At 37.9% G+C, this 21,240-nt stretch overlaps 1 protein-coding gene across 3 annotated transcripts in view; it reads left to right on the forward strand.

The window, feature by feature from the left end:
- EPC2 (enhancer of polycomb homolog 2) overlaps positions 1–19,767 on the forward strand; it is a 308,407-nt gene extending 288,640 nt beyond the window's left edge. For all 3 annotated transcript variants that reach the window (XM_029605440.1, XM_029605441.1, XM_029605442.1), the window contains 4 exons: positions 10,697–10,833; positions 14,467–14,626; positions 16,685–17,018; positions 18,510–19,767. In XM_029605440.1, coding sequence (XP_029461300.1) covers positions 10,697–10,833; positions 14,467–14,626; positions 16,685–17,018; positions 18,510–18,582 — 704 coding nt within the window. In that variant the 3' untranslated portion in view covers positions 18,583–19,767. The remainder of the gene's footprint in view (positions 1–10,696; positions 10,834–14,466; positions 14,627–16,684; positions 17,019–18,509) is intronic.
- The last annotated feature ends 1,473 nt before the right edge of the window (positions 19,768–21,240 follow it).

Consider the following 21,240-nt stretch of genomic DNA (forward strand, 5'->3'; position numbering starts at 1 on the left):
TCCACAGTATCAAGGCTTATTAGTTAAAGGGTACTAACCGCCGCACCAGCAAGTTACTCCTTGTACTCTTTTCTTCATTTTCATCCTTTAGCCTTTAGAGATCCACAATATTTATCCATGCCCTTTTGAATTCTTTCAGTGTTTTGGTTTTTACCACCTCCTCTGGAAGGGCATGCCAGGCATCCACCACCCTCTCTGTGAAGAAATATTTTCTGACATTGGTTCTGCGATGTCCTCTCTGGAGTTTCATTTCATGACTCCTAGTTCTACTGATTTATTTCCAGCGGAAAAGGTTTGATGTTTGTACATCATTAAAACCTTTCAGGTATCTGAAGGTCTGTATCATATCACCCCTGTGCCTCCTCTCTTCCAGATTATACATATTCATATCTTCAATCTCTCCCCATAGGTTTTCTGATACTGACCCCACACAATTTTGATAGCCCTTCTCTGGATTGCCTCCATTCTGTCTCTATCCCTTTTGAGATAAGGGCTCCAGAACTGAACACAGTACTTGAGGTGTGGCCTCAGCAAGGACCTGTACAAGGGCATCACCACCTCCTTTTTCTTACTAGTTATTCCTCTCTCTATATAGCCCAGCATTCTTCTGGCTTTAGATATCACCTTGTCACATTCCTTCACCATCTTCAGATGGCCAGAGACTATCACCCTAAGATTCCGCTCTTGGTTGGTGCACATTAGCCTTAACCCCCCCCCCCCCCCCCCCCCCCAAATCACATACAGCTCTTTTGGATTACTGTATCCCAGATGCATGACTGCACTTCTTGGAATTGAATCCCAGCTGCCAAATCTTCAACCAAGCTTTCATAAATTACTTTTCATTCTCTCTACTCCTTCAGGCATGTCCACTCTGTTGCAAATCTTGGTATCATCCACAAACAGACAATCTCCAATGAACAACACTTCTCCCTTCTTTTCTATCTTTTTGATGTCTTCGATCAGATCTCTGTCCAGCTCTTCTGTCTGAATAGGAGACCTATAGATCACACCAATGTAAATGGAAGCACCATCATCTTTTTTTTTTTTTTGGACAGCCCATATTGCTTCTTCCCTACCCCATGTCCCTTGCATTTCAATTGCTTGGATATTGCTTCTGACCTAAAAGTGCTGCTTCTTCTCCTTTCCTGATCTCTCTACCCTTCCTTAATAAAGTTATAGCCAGGGATGGCTATATCCCAGTCATCTGACTCTGTGAACCATGTCTCTGTAACAGTAACCATGTCCAGATCCGCTTCCATCATTAGAGCTTTCAAGTTTGGGATTTTATTGCCCAGACTATGAGCATTTGTGCTCATAGTTTTCCAGCTTCCCTCATTCAAGTTATTGTTCTTCTTGGACTTCTTTTCTGCCTTATTCGGCTGAGTTTTGTTATCTTCTTCACCCATTTCTTGGAGATGTGGGGAGTGATATTCCATTTTCCTTCTGCCACCCCCATCCTCTAGTTTAAATGCCTTATGGCATAGGATTTAAATTTATCACTTATGATCTATTTTCCTGCCACAGACAGATGTAAGCTGCTTTGACAGAGCTTTTTACTGTTCTGTACATGGCCCCAGCCTCCAATATATCCAAAACTTTCTTCTTTACACCAAGTTTTGAGCCATGCATTGAAGTTGTTATATGGCTTAAGCCTCTCCTTCTCCTTTCCATGAACAGTAACAGTTCTGCAAAAGCAATAGTCTTTGCCTTGTGACTAATCTGCTTCCCCAGAGTCTGGAAATCTCTCTGTACTGCTTGAATATTGTTTCTAGCAAGGTCATTGGTTCCCAGATGGATGATAATGTCAACCTCAGAGTCTTCACTTTCTTCTTTGGTTGTATTGATAATCTGAATAGCATTTCTACCAGCCAGTGATCCTGGAAGGCTTTTAACTATAGTGTTCCCCTCGAAAAGAGTTCCCAAATTAGTGCCTCTGATAACTGAATCGCTCAGCACAATGAGCTTTTTCTTATGTTTTTTGGTTGTATTATGGAATTTCTGCGTGCATTTGGTTTCTTCTTTCCTTTCATACTACTTCAATATACATTGCTAGGGTTTCTTCATTATCCAATGCAGAGAAGGCATTTTGTACTTGTGTCATTTGAGAGAGTGGCTGTTTCTGCATCACAGGTCGTATTCTACCAGTTCCCACTTTAATCTATTTATTCTTGGATTTCGGTATGCTTTGTGTAAGTAGGGGAAGAGATGCGAACTGCATAATAGTGAAGAATGGGTGTCTTTGGGTCACAGGTCTTAAACTACTGGAGCCCACTGTAAACCACTTTTTCTGGGTTTTTGAAATGTCTGTGGTAAGGGAGAAACAGTTCCAGAATACTATATAGTGCGTGAGGATTCCTTGGTGGTTGCAATACTTTTTTTTTTATTGTAGCTGATTCAGCTTTAAGGTGAGACAATTCCTTTTTCATGGAAGAGCATTCTGAACAAATGGGGCAAGCCCTAAGTTTCTAGATGGTTTGCCTCAAAATGAAGGCTCCACAATTGTTAAATTGAATAGTCCTCATTTTGCACATTTGATTTCATAGATAACGTCTAAAGAATTAGTAAAATATCTTGGTACCAATTATATAACCCAGCCAGTCTATATTAGAAGAAAAAGCCCTGGGGTGGGTGGGTGGGTAGAGGGAATTAAATAGTTAATATTAGCTACTATCATTTTAGTTTACATGGAGTTATAGGGATTTTGTCAGATCCTCTGTATACTTAAGTGAGGGTTTGTTTTAAATCCTCTCTTTTAGCACTGCTAACAGTCAATCTATATAATCTACACTTTCTTACCTTCAGTGCTGCTATCTGAGCAGTCCCCTCAGACACACACCAACAATGCAAATATACAAAAACATTTTTTGCTCTATTTCAGAGATTTAAGGCAGTAAGATATACTTAGCTTGGGAGCCCTTCTGGACAGGAATTAACGTGAAAAGGATCTTTGCTGTTCCTACATGCGCTAATTAAATTGTAAAGATGATTTGCTTTGATAAAATAATTCCTTTTCATCTTGTACTAGATATGTATTTTTTTATTTTTAAATCAAGATCTTTTGATCGAATTTCTGAAACTTTTGTTAATGTTGGTTAGCTGCATTCAGATGCTGATTCAAATTATTTTAACTGTGGCTCTCTGATTTATTTGCCTGAAAAAGACAAATTGAGCAAAGTAGTTCACAGAGTCAGGTTTTTCCAGTGATTGAAGCTGAGATTTGTATGTGTCTTCATATTGTATCGTGTTTTTAAATAATCCTGCACTCATTTGTGACACTTTATCAAGTATGACTTCCAAATTCTTATTGAACTTTGTGAGATATAGCTACATTGTATTTTTTGGCAATGTTTCTTAATATCTTTCCTCATGTTACCATAGTAACCTAATTTCCTTTGAGCTCCAACCCTGCCTATGAATGGTTCTCATTGCTCATAGAATGAAGACCTGAGTCAGCGTAGCAGCTTCAGGAGGAAGGAAAAAGAAGGGAAGATGAGACGAGGGAATAGATGATTGACTAGGGTGAAGAGGGGATGGGAGAAAAGTCAGTCATAAGAGGGAATGCTGTTTCTTCAGCAGAAAGAGGAAAACGATTTGGATCATATGTAATAAAAGTGAAAGAGGAGTTTAAAAAAAAAAAATCTAGCAAGGGAAAAATTGAAATGGGAAAAATCAAACACAAAAGTTGAGATTTTATTTATGAAAGGAAAGTTTAATGTTAAAAGTAATTTAGTAAAATTGACATAGCACATAGCTAATTAATGGTACTGCATTAAAAATTTTAATGAGATTTTGCATGTGAAAGCATGAAAGATATACATACACACAGTCTCTCTCTGCATACTGGGAAAAATTATTAGAGGAAATATGGTAAGTTATCTACTTTCATTTGTTCTACACGAATATTGATTCCTGGTTTTGTTTCTGCATTCTTGAGCTCTGCTAATGTCCTAATTTCAAAAAATGTAATTGTTTGCCCATGTCACCCATCCTAATTTTTGTAGCCTGGTTGCCACAGTGACAAAGACCCTGAAACTACTGTCAGTGCTAATAAGTCTGTAAAAATCCTGGAAACCTAAAAATTAGCACCTGGTGTGATAACCAAGCCAAAGGAGAGATTCCTCCCTCTGCAATTGACCCAGACCAGACCCTGGAGGAGACAGCACTGTGGGTTTAGAAAGAGCCACCATTGTGGCAGCACACCAAGCCTGGCCCAGGGAGAGATACTACCACTGGATCAGGCCTGAGCGGGGCATGAGGAGAGAAGCAGCAGCTTGAGCTTGTCTCATTTTTTTCTGGCCCTATGTAGAAATAGAGAGGCGGTGAGGCGGGGGAGAAAGTGATTAAAAGGGAAAAAGCCGAAGAATAGGTGTTGAAAGAGAGCAAGTGTCATGAGGGGAAAAGCTGGGAAGAGGTGAGAGGCTGAAGAGAAGTGGTAGGAAGAGTGGCTTTAGTGTGTAACTATACCTTTATTGTCTGCAGTTTTGGTCACTCCATCTCAAAAAAAAAAAAAATAGAACTTGAAAAGGTACAGAGAAGAGTGACCAAAATGATAAAGGCGATTGAAAGGCTAAACACGCTAGGGCTTTTCAGTCTGGAGAAGATACTGCTGAGAGTAGATATGATAGTGAGTGGAATGGGTAAACAGTGAACGGTTTCTACTCTTTTAAATAGTACTAGTGGACATTCTATGAAGCTAATAGGTAGCACATTTAAAACAAATTGGAGAACCTTTTTTCACTCTGCACATAAAGAAACTGTGGAATTTGTTTGCAGAGAGTATAGTGAAAGCAGTTAGCTTAGCTGGGTTAAAAATAGTTTGGACAAGTTGCTGGAGGAAATGTCCATGAATCACTATTAGTTATGTAGACTTGGGAAAGCCCTTATCCTGGTTCTGAGCAAGAAGGATTGGATCTATTCTTTGGGATTCTACTGCAGTATTTCCAGTCCTCTCCTGGAGGCACACCTATTCAGTGGGGTTTTCAAGTTTATTGCCACAATGAATATACATGAGATAGATTTGCATTCTCTGGTGTATGCAAATCAATCTCATGCAATTTCCATGCATATTCCTTATGGAGAATATCCTGAAAACCAGACTGGCTAGGTGTGCCTCCAGGAAAAGGTTGGGAAACACTGTTCTACTGGGAACTTGTGACTGAATTGGCCACTGTTGGAGTTAGGATGCTGGGCTTGATGGACCTTTAGTTTGACCCAATCTGGCTTTTTTCATGTGTTTGTGAGGGAAAATTGAAGAAAAGCTGCAAATGTTGCTCTTCCCCTACCCAAAAGAAAAAAAAAAAGAGAGAGAGAGAGGATTTGGGTTAAAATTTTCTGTTCACTGGGGGCTGGTTGGTTCTGAGTGTGCCGTTGAGGAGTCACACTGTGGTATAGGGAGGGGGGAAGGGAATGAGATTGCTGCTCTGGTGCCCTCTGCCAGCTGGCCAGTGGTATGGAGGATATACCTCAGATGGAGTGACCGTCTTGTTTTGTAGTTAGCAAGGGTTACTGGTTAGTCTACTTGCAGTGGGACATTACTAAGGACAAAGAAATAGAGGGATTTGAAAAACAAAGGCAAAGTAAACAGAGAATTGTTTCCCTTGTTCCTAAAAAAAACTTTTTTGGCTGGCATTGTACATTTTGCAAATAATTTTTTTTTTGGTCAAAAATAGCATTTAAAAATCAAGTCTGATTTCAGAGTACAACATTTTGAAGTACAGTAACAAATAGCTTTCTAAGGAAAGTAGACTTTTTAATTTATACTTTGTGATTGGTAAAACAATATGAGCAGCAAATGGTTTAGAAATGTGATGAACAGGATTTTTAAAAAACCCAAGAAAAGAAGTCATTTTAGCAGAATTTTCACTGTTGGTTAATATTCATTATTATCTTTTGTGACAGGCCAAAACTTTGGTCTTTCACATGGTATTATAGTGTATGACTGAAGCTCCTCAGCAGAATTTTCACTTTTAGTTTTGACCCAATTGTATATATATTGAGCATCATGGGGTCCTTTCTTCTAGGCTATCTGCAGTGTTCATTATTATATAAATCATAATATTTACAAGTGGGATTATTTTTGTGTCATAATTTTAATACTCCACAGAGCCCTGAACATAGAAGTTTTAGGGAGTCATTTTCAAAGCAATTTACATGCAAAAAACACCGTTTTATGCATCTAAGGCTGTTCTAAAATCGATCCAGGCTCAGAATGTGTAAAATTGCGGGCATAACCTGGTTTTGTATGTACTTTTACACACACTGAGAAGAGGCAGTCTAGTGGTCAGAGTTGGAGGCGGAGTCTGCACTTAGGTGCATACTTTGTGGTTTTAAAAAGTGTGTGTATAGATGATACCCTCCAAAGAGGAAGTGTAACTTTACGCAAATGAATATATGCTCATATGCAGCCAATTACCATATATGTGTAATTTTGCTTTGAAAATACTCTGTAAAGTCTGAGTGTACAAAGAACACACAGACTTTACCACTATGGGAGCTGTTTAAAAATTATTCTCCCCAAATATTTCTTAAGTTTGTTTTCTGGTGTATTCATTTATTGCAGTATAAAATTTCTTATGAAATCTTACACTTGACTTCATTCATTCTGGTGTATGTTTACACTTGTCTTTATAAAGGTTTAGTAGTGAAATTATTTACTCCTGGGGGAATTCTGTTTTGCATAGAATTCTGCTTGCGCCACAGAATTAGGTGTAGGAATGAGGAAGCAGCAACAATGACAATGGAGGCCTGCAGGGGCCAGAAGAGAGAAAGGAATAGTGTCAATGTCAGCTGGATGTGAAAAAGGAGCAGTGGCAAGCTGGCCTATGTGAGCCAGAAGAGAGTTGGGGCAAGTTACCATTGGTTCATGCAAGCCAAAAAATATCTTGCAGCATCTGCATGGACAAACAAAGGAGGGAGCAGTGGGGGTCTGATGCATCCTGAATGAGAAATATAGATAGACAGCAAGCTTGGGGGAAGGTAGGAGAGACCTGAAGGTCTTGCTAAAGGGGGGATGACAGAGAAGGCTAGAGAGTCTTGCTAAAATGGAGGGGCAAACAGAGAAACCTAGGGGGGTCTTGCTGGGGTGAGGGTAAAAATCTCTGGGAGGGGGAGCTTTCTCACTGCCCCCCCCCCCCAGGAGTCAAACTTGGGTGGGGGGAGGGACAGACAGAGAAAGCTGGGGGGAAGCAGATAGAAAGTTAGAGGTCCTGGGGTGAGTGGTGAGAGCTGGGAAAGGGGGGATCAAGCCTGGGGGAAGAGACAGTTTGGGTTCTTGCTTGAGGACATGGAGAGTAGGAACTGGGGGAAAGAAGGTCCAAGCCCATGGAGGGGAGGCAGAGAGAGAGAGTGAGCTGAAGGTCATCTTGGAGAGAGGGGGCGATGGGAGTGTTTAAATTAGGTGAGGCAGAGAGAAAAAGCTAATGAGGGGAAGATGGGAGAGGGTTCACCCTGGGGGCAGGGGGAGGTAGCAAACAAACTGGGGGATTGACCCAAGGGAAAGGAGAAATCAAGCATGGGTGAGGGGCTTCAAGCCATAAATGAAGAGATCTAGGGAGGTTCATGAGCCTAGGCAGAGTGTGAGCAATTTGGAGGGGCCAAGCTTTATGCTGGGAAAATTCTGCACAAAAAATGTAAAATTTGCATCTTTGAGTAATACCTTCTCTGTATTGCAATACAAATTAATTGTTACTCAAAAACAGTGATTATATTGTGTTATCTGAACAAATAGTCTACAGAATTCTAATTTTGTTTGTACAGAATTCCCTCAAGAGTAAATTCTTGACACTTTAAGTGATGGGAGATAATTGATATTTTTATTCCACGTTTATTTGTTCTGGAAACTTAGAACAACATTTCATGGAAAATAATGTTGCTCTTCATGGAGAAATGAAAGTTAATAATTTATCTTAATTCCATTTCTCTGGTGAGTAGAGTCCACTGAATTAATCTCAGTGCAAAATACCACAGATTTTCAAAGATATAAAACCTCTGTTTTAAGAATACATTGTGACCCTTATAAGACTTTTTTTCTGTTTTGTTTTTTTAATGTATGAAATTTTGTCAACTTTTATTGTGAATATGGTAAATATTTTTATAGCGGGGAGAAATATGTAAAAAAAAAAAATCTGAATGGAGCAAGTTGTTGATGTAAGGCATTGTGAGTTGCAATGAACCAAAGTTACTTTTTAAAACTGACATCCATTATTCAACTTTATGATGATTGTTTTGACTTTACAACACTCGAGTGCCTCCCAGCAGGTGCACATTGGCAGGCTTATGACTAAGGCCCAGTGAGGTGACAGCAGAAAGAGTGCCAGGGATTTCCTGTCCTTGGAACAACGTCTTATAGACACACCTTGGCCCTTTCCTCTTCAGACATTAAAAAAAAAATGTAGTGCTATAAAAAGAACCATGGTGCTGGATGCCATTAGATGCTTATTCTGCATAAGCACAATCACAAAGTTGCAGGCTACGTACTCCAATTACTACTTAATTCCCAAAAGATTAGGGGCCTTTCAACCCATGCTGAAGCTAAAGAGAGACAAAAGATTTGTAAGGCAAATTCATTAAAGCTGGAATGTTGAGATCTTCAGAAGGATAGCCATGTTAGTCTGAGGTAGAAAAATGACAAGAAATGAGTGGCACCTTATAGATTCCTCTTGCATGAAGGGAACCTTTCCCATTAGACTGAAGAGCAAAATTAAATAAGCTTAACTGAGTCCCAAGTGATTGGGCACTCCAAATATAATTAAATTATTTAAAGATTAAGGGGTGGCTTGGGAGGGTGGAAATAAATTAACTCCCATCCAAATAAAAAATCTCCATGGAATCATTACTAAGTCAATAGGAAAACCAGAGTACAGCCAAGACTTGATGTCTCTGCAAAATCAAAAGGGAAATCCACATAGTGAAATGGTGATCTGGCTTTATGAAACAGAGGGACACCTCCATTGCTAGCTTCCCCAGGCTATTCTGTCTCTCCCACGCCAAAAGTATATTCCTGACTAAATTTAGTAAGGAGCTGACAGGATCCATACACTTACGGCCAGATTTTAAATCCCCCACGCGCGTAAAATCCAGCCTTTACGCTCGTGGCTGGGCCTTGCATGCACCAAGCCTATTTTCAAAAAGGCCCGGCCACGTGCATAAAGGCCGGTACGTGCATATGTGCCAGCCTTCCAGCAAGGGGCGGGCCCAGGGGTGTGTACTGAGCAGGGAGGGGCGGGATGGGCCAGGACAGCGTCATTGATCGCTGTCCCGGAGCCTTGGGTCCCTGAAGTAAGTTGGGTAAAAATAAATAAATAAACAAAAAAAAAAGGTAGGAATTAGGGGTTGGGGAGGAACGGGGAAGGGAGGTTAGGGTAGGGAACTGGGGAAGGCCAGGATGCGTCACCGCATGAAATTTACAGAACTGTACCCCCCCCCCCCTTGTGCGCGCGGCATGTTATAAAATCGACACATCCATGTGTGCATGCTGGGAAGCGCGTGCACCTTTCAAAATCTACTCAATAGATTGGGAGCCCTCTGGGGACAGGAAAATACCTACAGTGCCTGAGTGTAATCTGCTTTGAAGTGGTTGAAAAAGTGGAGTATAAATCAAATTAATAAATACATTCAGGTTATTGAGGCAGTGTGCATGCAAATCTTTCTCATGCATATTTATTAGGGGTATTCTGAGTATCCAACTGGATTGTGGCCCTCAAGGATCTGAGTTGCCCACGGCTATCCCAGAAACAGTAGGGAAAACACATACTTCCTGCCAAAAAAGAAACCAAGCACCTCCTGTGAAATATCATCTGACTTTACTCCAGCAAGTGAGTGAAATCTAGACTGTCCATGGATAATTTCCTCACCAAAGACAAATCCTGTAGAGTTTCTTGACAATCTAGCCTTTGGTAAATAATAGGCAGTACAAATGGAGGGGAGGGAGGAAAGAGAAGGCTGTTTCAGAATCTTTAGAATTTCCTGGAAATATTTCCTTAACATGTCAATAGATGAGGCATTCAACTGTACAGGAGAATTTATAAACCTAAAGTTATTCCTCCTTCCAGCACCTCAGCTTTATTCTGTATCTTTAAGAAATTAAACATTTTGTTTGAAGCTCAGAGACTTAACCCTTCAAAGTCTCCATTCTCTAGGTATAGAGTACTTCAAAGTTACATCCTCTACTTCTACTTTGGACTCTGTCTCTTTAAAAGAGTCTGTCACAGTTCTGTCTGAAGAATAATTGAGGAATTTTAATTGAAGTACAAATAAAGAAGCAACTAGAATAATGTACTGTGAAGGTTAGTTTCTTAAAAGCTTAGGAAAGATTAGGTGCTACGAAGTCATAGGCTTGAAAGCTTAAGGATTGAAATCTTCAGATTTAGAGCTATATGAGCTAGTAAGGTGCTCCAAAACTTGAAATGTTCTGTTGATTTCTGTTACTGCCTTTCTGTCCCAGGAGCTGTCCAAACCGTGGTGCTGAACAGCAGTGAAACATGCTTTAATAAACACCAGAGGTGGAATGATGCTTCTTGGTTTTTACACTGTATATTGTGATGTCTCTGTCAAAGATGAACTGAATGCTCATGCCTTATAGTTATAATAAATTCCTCCTTTAGGGGATAGGTGTAATGTCTGTGCTTGGTTTGAGTTTGCAGAGCTCTGATGTAGTATTCTTTGAACTACATTAAAATCTGACTTTTTTTTTTCCCAGTCACAGGGGGCATCACAGAGGAACAGTTTCAGACGCATCAACAGCAATTAGTTCAAATGCAAAAACAGCAACTGGCTCAGCTTCAGCAGAAGCAGCAGTCACAGCATTCCTCGCTCCAGACACATCTAAAAGCACAGGTATGATTTGGGCCAATGTTTTCCAAAAGAATAAAATAGGAGAAGACCACTACTAAATAAGCTCTTTGGCTCAGACAAGGGTAAAGAAATATTTAGAGAACTCCAGCCAAAATGTTTAGGAGCTGGAGCACATTTTTCCTTCTAACCTTTTTCTTTTGCTTTGAATATGTTTTGCTTTTTTTTTTTTACTCAGAACCTATTTTGTCTGGTATTTTTTTTCTTATTTGGTATTTATATTGCAACTTGTCTTTTCCTTTTTTGTCTGTCCATTTTTAATTTGTCTTGTTTTATATAATTTGTATTTTATTTGCTGCTGTTGTTTTTCCCCTCCAACCTGCTGCTTCAGCCTTTCTTCTGTGCAGGCAGGGAGCAGAGCAAGCTGCAGAGGAAGCTGATTTCAGGCCCAGACCAGCGGTAGTAGCTACACCCAGGCCCACAGCAGGCACCAAAACCTTATAATTAGGCAACTTGGCCCTGGGAATTTTCCACCCATGGGTTCAGATAAACTAATCATTTTCCCCATAGACAGAAAATTAGAGAAAGCCCATTGTATATTTTGCTGCTTATCTTTTTCTTTGTCTGTGTTCTTTTTTAAAGTCTTGGTACCAAGATTTATTTACTTATTTTTTTTAACGAGAGCTAAGTGTCCTCTTTTTCATACTCTGATTTATAGTAAGCTCTTGCTCTCTTCGCCCATCACCTCTGTGTGCATTATAATTAGAAAATAGAGCAACAGTATTAACTAGATAGTAAGGTGCCTGTTACTTTGGCTGTATTACTTAATTTTGGGGGTTTAATTTTGGGGGTTTATTTCCAAGTTTCCTTTTTTATCTAAATGTATTTTATTTCTGATATTTTCACAATTTTTGGGCGGAACTAAAAATAGTTTACTTTCTATTATGACTACACTATATTAAGAAAATAAACAACCGATAAAGTAAAATTGCACATCTTACAACATAGTGCTTTCTGAGGCTTGTTTGTTAATCCAGTTGGTCAGTTTTCTTAATAGGGTCTGATGTCCTCCTGGGTCAGATTCATAGATTGTTTTCATTCTCCCAACAAACGGTGTCCAGATAGTTATATATTGAGTATACATATTCTCAGTATGTGATGCAGTTCATTTTTTCTAATGTTTGTATCTTCCCAGCTCTGGCCGGCCACTGCTCAATTGTTTAGCCAGGTAATGTTTTCCAGTTCTTTGCTGGTGCAATTCTGGCTGCCTGCAATAAGCCTAGGACCAGTTTTTTGTATGGGCCTATGCCTGAATCCCAGTTGGAATGTTCTTGGATCATTTTGTGATTTGTGATTTTACTTATCTAGTCTCTAATTGATGACCAGAATTGTTTTATGATTGGACATTCCCATTCCCACAACATGTAGAAAAAAGTTAATTGTTCTTGAAGCTTCTCTAACATTGTGCCGTATTGGACTTGAATAAGTGATGCATTTTCACTGGGATCAGATGTGTTCTAAAGAGGATTTTATGTTGAGATTTTTTTTTTTTTTTACAGTTGACTGCAGATGAGCACTTGAAGCGCTGTTAGTGGAGGGTTTACTTTTGCTTTGGGCCCAGTGGCTTTTGTGGCCTCTCATTCCAGAGCCAAATGTGTAAGGGTTTTTTTTCATCATTTCTTTTAAGAAGATTGTGGATAGTCTGGACATAAATGTCTTTGGAGCATTCCTGTACAATATTTTTTCAGCTATTTATGGTGACCTCATCATTTTCTGTAGATGAATTTTCTCCATTACAAGTACTGATGAAATGGCATCCTTAGGTTTGTGTTTTTCTTCAGTCTGACCCATAACTGCATTGAACTGGTGAGCCAAGGAGTGTGATCATTGCTCCTTCAAACTAGGTGACCCAGTCTGCATATTTTGGTAAAGTAATCTGATCAAGGTGGGCAATTTTGATATATGGGAACAGAGTACCTTCAGTATTTAATTTTTCCGCACCACTTTCCAGGAGAGAATAAGTTTTGAGTAATGGGTGATCAGTGTTGTCATAGAATTGTGGTGGGTTGCCTTCTCAAGGTTTGCCAGTGTTCCAAAGAGATATTTAGCTTTTTGGAAGTTGCTTTCTATTTGCACCTAGTGAGCACTTGGTGGTGTGTTATTATATGTAATGGCTTTTTTTTTAATAGCAGCCATGAGGTACAGTTTAATATTAGGGCAGGGTAGTTGTCCTTTCCCTTATGGTTAGTTGTATGTGTTCCATTTTATTATGGCTTTCTTGAATAAATAGGACACATTTTGTTAAGCAGCAAAACAAATACTAACAGTTTGTAGCTCTGCAAACAAATGAAACATGTTCAGCAAATAGTCTTTTAAGCTTAAGAAAGTAGTGTTAGGTACAGACTGAAGTAACCGAAAAGAAAAAAGTTTATTTATCCTGCTTTTGGTACTGAGAAATTATAGTGAGGCTGTGAGCAATTTCAGGTCTCCAAAGTTCTTATACACGTATAATAACTAAAACTGTATCTGCTATGAAGCTTCCCATACCTGCCCTTGTGACACCAAAACCAATCAGATATTCAGGATATCCATAATGAATATACATGAGATAATTTGCATGTATTGAGAGTCCAGTGTATGCAGGTTTATTTCTTGTATATTCAGTATAGATATCTTGAATATCTGACTGGCTCTGGGATCACCAGGAATTATTAGGAAGGGAATGGTTAATAAAACGGAAAATGTCATAATGCCTCTATATCGCTCCATGGTGAGACCACACCTTGAATACTGTGTACAATTCTGGTCGCCGTATCTCAAAAAAGATATAGTTGCAATGGAGAAGGTACAGAGAAGGGCAACCAAAATGATAAAGGGGATGGAACAGCTCCCCTATGAGGAAAGGCTGAAGAGGTTAGGGCTGTTCAGCTTGGAGAAGAGACGGCTGAGGGGGGATATCATAGAGGTCTTTAAGATCATGAGAGGTCTTGAACGAGTAGATGTGACTCGGTTATTTACACTTTCGAATAATAGAAGGACTAGGGGGCATTCCATGAAGTTAGCAAGTAGCACATTTAAGACTAATCGGAGAAAATTCTTTTTCACTCAACGCACAATAAATCTCTGGAATTTGTTGCCAGAGGATGTGGTTAGTGCAGTTAGTGTAGCTGGGTTCAAAAAAGGTTTGGATAAGTTCTTGGAAGAGAAGTCCATTAACTGCTATTAATCAAGTTTACTTAGGGAATAGTCACTGCTATTAATTGCATCAGTAGCATGGGATCTTCTAGGTGTTTGGGTAATTGCCAGGTTCTTGTGGCCTGGTTTGGCCTCTGTTGGAAACAGGATGCTGGGCTTGATGGACCCTTGGTCTGACCCAGCATGGCAATTTCTTATGTTCTTATGTTCAAGGTTTTAATCAGGCTTTGGGTTGGGGTATTGCAGTGTTGGTTTAGCTGGGTAGATCTTTAACACTTCCTTTGACCGTTGTCAAGGCCACCAGTACAGTAATCAATTTTTTCTAGCATAGCAAACAAGATACTAATATAGGATTAAATTCAGACATCTTGTCTGTCGTGGCCAGCTCAGTCAACAGCTATGTATGCCCCCTAAGAAACAATAAATTTTGCAATTTATGTTCAAAGCAGTAAGCAATAGTTTAATATTTTAAACCTTTTACAGGGCTCAAGCACTTCTGACTGTATGTCCAAAACACTTGATTCGGCCAGCGCCCATTTTGCTGCATCTGCAGTGGTCAGTGCCCCAGCTCCTGGTCGCAGTGAAATGACCAAGGAACAGAGCACTGGCCACAACAACATAAATGGTGTTGTGCAGCCTTCAGGTGAGACGTTTGAACCATTTGTTTTGATTATTGCTTTTCTTGCACACAGATCCTCATGATTCAGAATCTTAGATTAAGTATTTTAAAATCATAGTTAAAACAAGGTTGCATCGATTGTCTGGTTTTAAAGTGCGTGTTCACAAGTTAACGCTTTATGTCTTTAAAATGAAAAGAAAAACAGCTCTGAAAGTGCCCAGAGCAGATCAGTTATACAAGAATGACATCAGCTTGGGCACTGAGAGAGAATGGGAACATAACTATGCAAATCAGACCAAAATAATTTCCAAGATTTTACATAGCACTATACAATCAAGGTGATTTGGAGGGAGATATTTAATAGTGATGTCATCAGAACATGCATTGTACTATTCAGTATGACCCATGTTTTTTTTTCTAACTCTTCTGCATAGCTGATTCATGTTTATCACCCAGAAGATTGCAATATGAACAAGACTATAAAGTTAAAACACCATTATATCAGTGGGCTTATAGGAAAGTGACGAAAAAGATAACTAGCCACATTACTAAATAGTTGTATTGATTTTGATTCATACAAAGATTTATTTTGGTTGTATTAAGATCAGCACAACTGGCTGGCCCAAGGCTTGGCTAGTACTACTATGATGTAAAAAATCTAGGTTTTAATCTCTTGGGTTAGTGGCTCCTGCTAGTGTATGAGCAGCACTGAGAGGTTGTTCCTTGGAGACCTGTCTACAACCAGCGAAGTAGCTTGATTTGGTGGGACAATGCTGTTTGGGGAAAGGGGTTTTAAAAAAAATCAGAGCTATATATTTTGAAGTGTTTGTCATTGATTGATGCAATTTATGGAGAAACATCCTTTAAATCATTAACTGAAGGCATACTTTAGTTCTAAAAAAGAAATGTACCTTTATAGACTTTGAGTATTTTGGTAGAGTTAGATAGGAAGGATGACTTTCAGAACACTGCCATGCTGTCCCATATATGCACATATGGCTGCACTGAGAACTAATACACTCAGGTGAAAAAATACTGTATCAGGTACACGCAGATTATAAAATATGCATATGTCCGTCCCCATCCCCCAGCATACATGGGTATATATACTTAAGTGTGAATACCTACAATTCACTGAAAGAGCGTACTATTCCTATCTATTTTACAAACATACACGCATATATTTTACACCAGGGAAAAAATGATTTGCTCGACTAAAACCCCGATTTATGCATGTAGGTTGGTATATTTAAAAACTTGCACACATAATTAAAATTATCAGTTTTCCGATTCTTCCCTATGTCATCAAGACTCTCCTAGTTCTTCAGCCTCAATTCTCTCGTTCACCCAGACCTCCCTCCCAACAAATACCTGACAATAGCAGAGTCTGATATCAACTGCGTGAGATGATTTTCAGGTGTAAAATTGTGTGAATAAGTTACCATATGTACTTGCATAAGTCTCTTATAAAATAGCAATTTATATGCATAAATCTTGACACACACCCCCCCCCCCCCCCACCTCTAGATCACCCCTTTTATTACACATATAAATGTACGAGCAAAAACAAAAATACGTGTATATGTTTGATGTTTATAAGCAAGTATAGGCTTAAAAACTTACATGCATATTTTCTCATTTTTACGCACAGAACTCTTTGAAAATTCACCCCGTAGTTTCTTGCAGCAATGCACATAAAATATCTAGGTGTTCATATTTAGCTATATAACTTAAGAGTTACCGGGCTAAATGGTGACACTTGAATATTTGTGCCATTTATCTGGCTAAAATTTTGCCAGATAATGTAGGCGCATTCCGGGGCAGAGTTAAGTTAGTTGGATAAGTTATCCAACTAACTCTAGTATTATCTAGCTAACTTTAAGATAGTAGGGAATATTCAATGGTGTGGCTACACCACTGAATATCCCACCAAAGGTAGTTGAATAAGTTGAACCGGCAGTCTTTGCAAGCTGACCAGTAGATGAATATTATTATCTATTGTTTACTGTATTTTTCTGCTGTAGGAAATGAATGCATTTTAAGTACTGATAACTTTCTTTGCTTTGTTTATTTTTTAAATAGGAACCTCTAAAACTCTGTACTCCACCAATATGGCTTTATCATCCAGCCCAGGGATTTCAACAGTGCAACTCGTAAGGACAGTTGGCCACACCACCACAAACCACTTAATTCCAACGTTATGCACAAGTAATCCTCAAACACTTCCCATGAACAATTCTTGCCTGACTAATGCAGTCCACCTTAACAATGTCAGTGTTGTCTCTCCAGTCAATGTGCATATCAATACAAGGACTTCAGCACCATCGCCAACAGCCTTAAAACTTGCCACAGTTGCTGCCAGTATGGACAGGGTGCCAAAGGTGACTCCTAGCAGTGCCATCAGCAGCATAACACGGTGTGTATAATAAATTAGGACAGTATTTCTTATTTAAGAGTCTTTATGACAGAATTGTACACTGACTGGATTTGCATTTATTCAGAATTCATCTAATCTATGAATTATGTTTTATTGTACTTTTATTATTAACTGCTTTGATTTTTGAAGAAAAGTGATATCAAAATTGAACTAATCTGATGAATAGTATGACATCACAGAAAGTATATTTGTGTATATAAAATTTTTGTATGATACTTGATACATGGAGCAAGGCATTCTCAGCTCAAACACATTATATGTAACAGATTAATAAAAGAGAATACAAAGAGATGTGTTTATTGCACTGTTTTCAAACTATTCATTTATACTGGAACACACATATAGTTAGTTGCTATATTATTTAGGCTTTGCTGCAATAAGGTGTGCTGGACTGAGCGCACATGGTGCATGGTTCTGAGGACAAAAACTGTGCATTCAAACTTGAATAAAAATGTGCGCACAATCAGAGCTCCTTCAGCCAAATCCCATATTAATTGAGGCATCAGCTATTACTCCCCAATGTAGAGAGGTGTGTAGGCTTTACTCATGATTTCTTAATTCTTGGTCAGAGATGGAGTAAAATTACCAGGGCTAGTATTGGGACCGAACCTGGAGTTTGTGGTTCCAGAGTCCTGTACTCTGGATTTATGCACATAAAACCTGACTTATGTGGGTTTTATGTGCCCAAGTTAAGAGCACAAATTTTATGCTTTTAATTCATCTTTGATACACAAACTTTTAGAATCATAAAAGTTGTGATCCTAACTACTGTTTTGAGCATACAACTTATGTGAACAAATCGTATTTTCTGAACAAAAGGCGCACAGTCCATGGTTATGTTTTGTGTGCATTAATCATGGTTTATGCATGCAAAACCTGGTTTTTGTGTCCCTAAATCATGGTTTGTGCTCATAAATCATATTTGATAAGCATAAACCATGGTCTATGTGCTTTATGCTTGCTTTATATATGCTGTTCATTTTTTTTTCATACACATTTTTCGGTTTACATGCTTTTTTCTTGGCTCCTGATTCATTTGCATCAGGTATTATTATTATTTTTTTAATTATTTTTAGCGAGAATAAGAAATTATGTGCTAAAATACAGCAATATTTTTTATACCTGTCTTATTACATCAGGCTCTCAGTAACAAGTAGTTGCTCTGGTAACTTTGACCTCTTTGTCATGTGTCTTTTGAGGTATAGAGCACCTCCTTAAAGAGACTTACAAAAGTTGTAAGCAGGTAAAACTTTAAAATTCTATGAAGGCAACAAAAGTTGGTGACAGGTATATCTAGTGACTAGTTTTGTTGTAATTGATTCTTGTAAAATACTTGTTAGAACATTCTGCCAATCATAAGGTTTGTTAAAAACCCTATAGCCTGCACTAGCAGACGAGTAATACTACCATTGTCTTTTGTAACAATTCTGGATTTTTTTGTATAACATTTTTTTTCTTTTTTTTTTATAGAGAGAACCATGAACCAGAAAGATTGGGTTTAAATGGGATTGCGGAGACAACAGTAGCAATGGAAGTGACATAACCTTAAAACAATGGACTTGCCCTATGTTAACAGTATAGGCATTTATTGTTCCAACTGAATGCAAAATTCAGCACTCTGTGGATCACAGGGAGCTCAAATGGACCTAAATGGACTATCAGTATATCGTATATTACATCGATATACAATGTAAATTTTGTAAAATTGGGAAAATCACTACCTTGTAAAATAGTTTATTTGTATCATCAATATTTCTGTTACTTGAATAGTAGATATTCATCATCATGCTTTTGCACTTGAATTTGCAACTGAATGAATTTAAAAATCTTTAATGGGATCATGAGCATGAAATAGGATCCTGCATCACTTGTTTTAACTATTTATTTTGCCATGTTTACATTTTGTATCTTGTACAAATAAATCCAACTTTGTGTCTAAAGTTCAAGATTCATAGCTAGGAGATGAAATTCTTGTAATTTTTTTCTAAAGGAAATGTAAAGTTTTCACTTGGTTCATTTTGCTCTCAATTTGACTAGATGGACTTTTTTGGTAAATAATTTAGTGGCATTTCACTGTCGAATATGAAGTTCAAGGCAAAATAGTATTTTCTATTACCATGCAGGGGAAGGGGATGGATCGATACATGGAAATTTAATGTAGTAACTCACTTTTCCATATATTTTGAATGTATATTTCTATTTATGATACCAGTTTATAAGAGTTAATTACACACTGAAAAAAAACGGACTAGGAAAAATTATGCATCGAGCACATGTATGATGTGCTGATATGAACATTTTTCAACAGATTACATTTTATCTGAAGACTGCGTATTTTAACTGGCTTTAAAACTATAACACACAAAAGATTATTTTACCAGTTATGTATTGCATTATATATCATTGCAATAATTATTGGATGTCTAGATATCGAGCCATCCCTGGTGGCGGGCGGGGGGAGGATTGTGGCAAGATTGTCTTTTCAATTTTGGATAGTTTTCCTGTGGCTACAAGGCAAGTAACGGGTTTGAAAAAGTCTGACTGTAAGCGTTGGACACCTTCGTAGTGTAGTGTTTTAGTGATTTTTTTATACAGTTCTTGTAAATTAGATACGTGTAGTGGTGTTTATCAGAATGTTCGTTTATGCACTAGTTCAGACAACTTTCCCTGTTACTTGTTCTTGATAAGTGAAAACTGCAGGGAAATAAAATACATATCAAAACATTGACAACTTGCGCACGTGTTCCTTATACAATGTGCAAAGATTTTTTGTAGAAAGGCAAAAGACACCGTTATTCAAAGGGTAGGTCTTTACTATTTAAAGGCTAGTCTTCTCAATATTAGGCTCTTAGAATAAGATGATAACCATTGCAAAAGTTGAGGGCATTTAATAGAGTTCAAAGTTAATTGTCAAAAACAGAACCCACTAACAAGTGGATGATCATTTTTAGAAAATGGAATTTATATTATTTTTTAAAGAAAACATAACTCAAAAAGAAAAATCCTAAGCTGCTGCCTCAGCAGGTCAGTGGGCTTCTTTTAAGTAGAGCCAAAGGAAGATGTCAAGATTACCTGGTGATACTGGTAAAATAACAAATGCTAACAGAAAGAAGATAAATAAACACCATTCCCATTTTTATTTGTTTAGTCTTTTTGATTGTTAGGATATTTAAAGTGTATGTCTTTTGTATTTATTAAAATGGCCTGTAAGTTTAAAGCAGCAATTCATGTTGACAACTTAGCCAATGTGGTCAGATGTATTTATAGCCTCTACATATGCTTTTTAACTGGAAACTTGTAACTAAACACTTATGAGAAATAAATATATATTTTATATTTTTTTCTGTGTGCATAATTGCTCTTTAATTGGAGTGGATAATATAATGCAAACAAGCAAGTGGAAGGAGAAAAAGCAGAACAAAATTTCTTGTGCATCTTTTAGTTATGGTTTCCAGCTAAAATGTGTATTGCAGCATTCAGTAGCATTAGACAGCTAAGTCTGCTTGACTGTATTTTTTAAGATCATATGATCTGCTATTTTAAGCTGGATTTTCCTTATAGTTAGTTCAGTGTTCTCACTCTAGAGTTAATGTCACAAGGTTAGGTTTGTTTTTTTTTTGTTTGTTTTTTTAAACTCAGACATAAAACTAGCACAGTTATGGAAACACTTTTTAAAATGAGAAAAGCAATCTAATTGTAAATATCAGAATGGGAATACAATTTAAATTCATATGGGATAAATTTGAGAGAAGCAGCAGCTGCAGTGTTCAGATGAAGCAGAATCTCGATAAATTGCTCATGGGTGCCAATGGATAGTTACAATTTTGTGCTGTAGTTTCTGGTTTTCATTTTGTGCATTTTCTAAATAGTATTTTATTGCTTCTTTACAGAACTATGAAAGATACTCTGATAACAAGGAGGAGCAATGCAGCACACTTGTGGTTCACATGGTTTACACCACAGATCACATAATCCACAAGTGTCTCATTGTTTTTCTGTCCTCTGAGAATAGCTGCAGTAAAAAAAATAATAATAATTGCATATTGATACATATTACATACCTATGCAACCAGAGGAGTAAAAGATATGAATGTATATACATAGTTTATTTACAGTTGTATGCAAAAGTTTAGACACTCTGGTCAAATTGTATATGTGAATGAATCTAAGTGAACAGAAGCTGACATGACCTCAAAATGAT

Source organism: Rhinatrema bivittatum, chromosome 6 (genome assembly GCF_901001135.1).
Source record: "Rhinatrema bivittatum chromosome 6, aRhiBiv1.1, whole genome shotgun sequence".
NCBI classification, from domain to species: Eukaryota; Metazoa; Chordata; class Amphibia; order Gymnophiona; family Rhinatrematidae; genus Rhinatrema; species Rhinatrema bivittatum.